We start from the raw sequence: 5,620 nt of genomic DNA, 5'->3' as shown, positions 1-5,620 counted from the left end.
AAATTGGAAATTAAAAAAGTTCACTATTTATAAAATGAAAAAAAGGAAAAGGAAAGAGAAAGGAAAAATAAAAAAAGAAGAAAAGAAAAGAGAAAACTTAACAAAACCGGTGTAAAACAAAAACAAAAAAGGCTGGAAGCTTCCAAAAATCGGCCTGGAAGCGTCTGGAATCCCCGAAACCAGTGACCGAACTCCACTCGAATACCTTGCCGGGTGAGTTGCGGGAACTCCTATAAACTGCGCTAGAAGGACGACTCGAAATCCAGCCCAACTATCGCCGCCGACCCATAGAAAGTCAGTTCAACCTAGTTCCCCAATCCGACCTGTGCAGACTACAACCCTAGTTCCCAAATCCGATCTGCTCCGACTACCATGGAGTTCCCCGCTTCTTCCTTTCAGCCCCCAGCCGCCGCCGCCGCCGCCACCGGCGCCGCCGCCACCCCCTCTCGCTATCCCGCCTGGGTTCTACTCGACAGAAAGGCCTACTTCGCCGATCTCGAGAACGCCACCACCGCTGAAGCCAAATCAAGCACCGGTCGCATCGTAAAGGTCACCTTCTACCTAGCGGATCCGCCGGCCGTCTCCCACTTTTGCGTCCATGGCCCTGATTTCAACCCCGGGCACTTCGCCGTTGAGCCCCGGGTTCTATTCTCGGAGAAGGACCTCGTCCTCCTATGCTTCGCCTTCACCAGCGGCTCCCGAAGTTCTGTCCAACACTGTGGTCTCGCCGAGTACTTCATCTACAAGGTTGGCCGAGACAAGCCATCCCTCAAACCGATCCCGGCTACTCCTCCAGGTACCAGGAATACACTGTATGTCGGTGTCGTGTCGTGTGACAAGGGCGACGATGGGGAATTCTTCCTTGCCGATCTAGCCGTCACAACTACCCTTGGTTACTATGACATCAGTATTTTTTCATCCAAGAAGGACAAGTGGGTCACTAGGACATTGCAGTTGGAGGCATCTACTACTGAACTCAGGGTAGAGGACATGTTCATTGTACCTCACAAGGTTATCACTCTTGGTGGAGGCGTGGTAGGATGGGTCGACCTCTGGCGTGGTATTATTGCTTGCAACATTCTTGACGAGGACCCATTTATCTTTTTCATTCCACTTCCCAAGCCTGAATTCAACTTGCCTCGGGAGGGTGACCCAAAGCCGGTTCGGGACATTGCCTGCTACAATGGTGTTATCAAATTTGTCGAGATGGATCATCTTTACAGGCGGGAGGTTGTTAGTATTAACAGTCGTAGTAAGAGGTTTAAGATGACGAAGGATCTGGATAGTGTAGATAGGATGTACGACCTGGATATCCTCCTCCGTCCGCATGAGGACTTCCTAGAAGCGCCGCGAGAGCAAATTAATTATATCCCTGATGGTTGGAAGATCCGGACATGTTATAGGCATACTGCTTGGGACCATTGGCGCAAGGGGCACATTATTCATGTTGATGACATCTTGGCCAACAACCCAAATCAGTTTGCCTTGTTGCCACAGCTATGGGATGGTTGTGGAAAATCACCATTAAGGAGCCTGACAACAGCGCACCCGGCCCTCAGCCCAAGTGGTGATGATCTTGTCTACCTGATGTCGATGATGGACTCGTATGATAAGACTGCTTGGATGGTTGGTGTTGACCTTGGAAAGAAGGAGGTGGAAATACTTGTACCATATCGTGCTGAGAGAGCCTATCATTTCAAACCAGACTATTTGACATGTGTGTTCCCCAAATATCTGAATGAAATTCAAAGGTTTGTTATTTTTTAAAATTGATTCTTCAGTGAAGATACAAGCCTCTTACAGAAATGTAGGGAAAGGCTGCGTACTATAGACCCAAAGTGGTCGGACCCTTCCCTGGACCCTGCGCAAGCGGGAGCTACATGCACCAGGTTGCCCTTTTTTTTTATTGATTATACATTTCTAAACTCTCCATTAGTTAGTTAATATTTCACCTTATGACAAATGATGTGTATTCTTTCTTTATATGCTTAAGGTCATGTGCTGAGGAGATTGCTGGCTTATCACGGAATTTTGTGATGCATGGTCATCTTTCATCAAACTATCCACCCCCATCGTTTACCAATTTATCACGTCCCATGCATCTCAATTGTCCATCAGCATCAGGTAATAACTTCTAACTTGGCTTTGATAAGCGTGTTGTCTTTACATTATATATTTTTAGATGTTCTTCGGTTTTCCTCTAGCATAAGATATTGAAGCTACTGAGGCAATAATACGTTTGTTTCCATAGTGTCAACAAAAATGTTAGCTCTATAAGCCTTTACAGCTAATATTAGCTCTGTAATGCAAAGTCGGTTAAGCTTTCATGTCCTGTAAACAAGTAGGGTACTTGTGTTGCTACTAGCTTCTGAGATATTAAAAATAAGTTTATCAAAATGTCGTTCTATCTTATGAACAATACATGTTTGGCATGTATAACTTCCTGTGTCGTTGTGGCGTAGCCTTACCCTTGATTCATTATATCTGGTGGCCACCACATGCCTTTGTATGCATCCAAGTCCTATCAATGTAGGCGTGTCCGCTATATTTACCTTATTAGGTATTCTGATGTGGCCACCATCATTGATTTGTCTCCCACTTCTCTGCATTGATGATGAGGGATTTCAAAAATGTCATGTGGCTAGCAAGGGTGTGTGGATCTAGCCAACAAAGGGCTCTGCCCCGCTGCTGTTAGAGAGGAGATAGACCAATTCAGGGCAGTTGGGATGGGGTTTGTTGTGATTTGCGAAAGAAGAATGTCGATGTGTTCGTAGAAGAGAACATATTGCAAGGTCCACTTGCCGGCGACATTCTTTTTGTGGACACGTTAGTTGAAAAGGGGAGCGATGCGCAACCACCATTACTAACTCCCTTTCAAGTACTGTGAAGACTCCTGTATAATGAGTAGTAAGCAGTGAAGATGCTTGGCACAATGTAATTATGCCAAAAAGAATATTGATCTCCATGCAGTTTGCAAATTACTCATATTGAAATGCTGGGCATTATGATAGTAGCAAGCAGGCCCTTTTTTTTGGTGACCCTGCGCCTGTCAAATTTGAGAATTAGCGGAGCTTCTCTTTAGCAGTATTATCTACAGTGGAATAATCATGTTAAAAGGCATCTTGCACTTGGGCCAATAATAAGTAATAGAAACTGCCGTATGAACTATGAAGAATTCTCTTGGAATTCCTGTTTAACTTGTGAACATGACCTGTTATTTAGATTTTATGTATATAGGTAAAAGATAATAAGATATATATCAAGAGAGCACAGATAGTACAGCTGAACTATTTCGCTTTCCCAAATGAATACCTGAAAAATAAGGATGTTTGTCCCAACAGTAGCCATAAAATTGGTCTCCTGTGTTCCCCAAACATGCACGTGTCTGATTCCCACCAGTCAACACGCACTCTTAGAAACAGCTCGTAAATAGAGTGAATCTTTGCATGCAAGGAGACAAGATGACACATGCATTTTAATTCTGTTTAACTGGACGTGGAAGTTAAATTCTGTTTTCGTGGCTGGATCTCTTGCGAAGAGCTATTCGAAACTAGAAGCAACTATGGTGTTACATAAATCAACTTCTGTTAGGTTGCCTACAATGTCTGCAATTAGTCTAATGTTATTCTATATTGGCTACCATTAACATATATTAGCCTAACGATTATGTTAAGTTGCCTACCATGATTAATGAGTAGCTTAACATCATCCTATAAGTTGCCTATTACACTATGAAGATGAAAAAACACACTGTGACTCTGTGAGTACTAGGAGTCTAGGACCTAATAATCGTCCTAACGTTTACTCCAAATTTGCCCACATTGATAGTAAGTTGTCTACAATATTACGAAGTTGCCTACTGTTGATGCTCAGCTGTCTACCATGTTGCTAAGTTGCTTGCACTGTGTAGTTGCCTATTGATGTTGCTAAGTTTCCTACCTTGGAAACCAAGTGACAATATTATATGTACTAGGGCAAAGCAACTAGTAGTTCGGACAAGTGAAATGTGTACTATAAGTCTTACTTTAATGTGTCTGAAAGTTCTGGGTATGTGCATTTCATTTGAATTCTTATATCCCCAAAACTGAAGCTCATTAAATACATCTTTCTGTCGGTTTTTTATCAAGGGAACATCTTTCTGTCGTTCATTTGTAACCATGGAGCCGGAGCTCCATTGCCCCCAGTTAATTGTACCTGTATTCTGACTTTCTTACGTTGCATTTGCTGCAGAGGATGTTCATCCAGTGAGCTCCCAATCGGTGTACCCGGTGCTAAACACTGACGATCATGGTCAGCCATGGCTCTCAATGCCACTTGGTGGTGCATTCTTTTCACAGCTGTTGCAGTTAGCACACCGGCGCTCCACCCAACTAATGCCTCAGTCGACAGATGAACACACTGATCGTGCAGCTGGTAATGTCATCTTGCGGCCATCTGAGAGTCAAACATCCCCAGTCGCCCAGCCTGACAGCGGGCTCCCAAATGACACCTCGACGGTGGTTGAGATGCCACCCCACCGAGTGCTCCGGCCTGAGGACGAGCTCTCCTAATCTTTACGCAGCTTGAAATGCCAGCGAGAGCAATTGCTGTACAATGTGCTTTGAAGGTGAAAGCGTTCTGGGGCGTTTAAGTTACATAAGATATCTGTGTGTTTGTTTTACTGGCAAACGTTTATGTCTAGAAAATGTCATTTGGTGTGCCGGCGACAGTGTGCTTTGTTGCACATAGTTTGTGCAATCAATAGGCCGTATTTGGTAGCTAGTCTCGCATTGTGTAGGGACATTCTCAGAAATGTTACGTGCATGGAACATTTTTTTTTTTGAGGGGATGATGCATGGAACATGTGTTTGGTTTCTTAAAGAAACATGTTTTTGGTCATGTGTCCTAGAGACATGTTGAGCTAAGGGCAACTTCTAATGGGCCAATGCAATTCGTCTGTATGTGTCCTAGAAACATGTTTTTGGTCATGTATGTGTCCTAGAGACATGTTGAACCACGGCACAATGCGGTGACGCAAAGGGATCAATGTCCATTTTGCTGTTCGCTTTGACTCATTTTCAGCCCAAATCTGGGATCGGTTTGCGTCCGTGAACACTCTGCCGCGTCCTCCCCTTCCGCGAACACTCGCGGCGTCCTTCCCTTGTCCTCCCTTGCCCAGTGTGTTGGTAGCACGCAGGCTAGTCCTCCCCACTCCATCGAGTTTCTGGCCTTTTCTTGACCTCTTTGCCGCCACCTTGCTTTCGGCCTCTTCGCCACCCCCGAGGCCCCAACCGTCGTTGTCATCGACACCCCCACTGTTGACGTTATTGTCACCTCTTGCAGCTGACGGTGCAGCTCGTAGTCGGCACCTTACCTAATTGCCCTTGCAAAAAAATATATTTAAAAAACTGTGAAAAACCAAAGCCTACTTTTTGTTATACTAGTGGGGTGGAGCGCCGCAAGCACCCGTTGTTAATAATTTAGTTGTGACACTAGGGGAGGAGTCCTTTTAGCTTGGAAATCGGAGTTGGTGCGCATCACGAATTGTGTGCGGGACACGCACTTCATCTCTGGCTTTGTCTCGCCCACACAGATGGTGCACCCTGATGGCTCACCACGGTTTACAGCCCCCAAGAGGACC

General features: G+C 45.0%; 1 protein-coding gene across 1 annotated transcript; it reads left to right on the top strand.

Annotated features, from left to right (window-relative positions):
* Nucleotides 1-257: 257 nt before the first annotated feature.
* On the top strand, nucleotides 258-4,878 carry LOC123093004 (uncharacterized). Its single transcript, XM_044514878.1, has 3 exons — nucleotides 258-1,751; nucleotides 1,994-2,124; nucleotides 4,231-4,878. The coding sequence occupies exons 1-3, from the start codon at nucleotides 373-375 to the stop codon at nucleotides 4,548-4,550; spliced, it is 1,830 nt and encodes a 609-aa protein (XP_044370813.1). The 5' UTR covers nucleotides 258-372; the 3' UTR covers nucleotides 4,551-4,878.
* Nucleotides 4,879-5,620: the final 742 nt, after the last annotated feature.

This window comes from Triticum aestivum, chromosome 4B (assembly GCF_018294505.1).
Source record: "Triticum aestivum cultivar Chinese Spring chromosome 4B, IWGSC CS RefSeq v2.1, whole genome shotgun sequence".
Lineage (NCBI taxonomy): Eukaryota > Viridiplantae > Streptophyta > Magnoliopsida > Poales > Poaceae > Triticum > Triticum aestivum.
The sequence above is the reverse complement of the archived record's forward strand: the minus strand, read 5'-3'. Positions and strand labels throughout refer to the sequence as shown.

Coding starts and splice junctions, on each gene's coding strand:
- LOC123093004 (XM_044514878.1), top strand. CDS start 373: ATGGAGTTCCCCGCTTCTTCCTTTCAGCCCCCAGCCGCCGCCGCCGCC. Junction 1,752..1,993: donor TATCTGAATGAAATTCAAAG/GTTTGTTATTTT, acceptor TATATGCTTAAG/GTCATGTGCTGAGGAGATTG. Junction 2,125..4,230: donor CAATTGTCCATCAGCATCAG/GTAATAACTTCT, acceptor CATTTGCTGCAG/AGGATGTTCATCCAGTGAGC.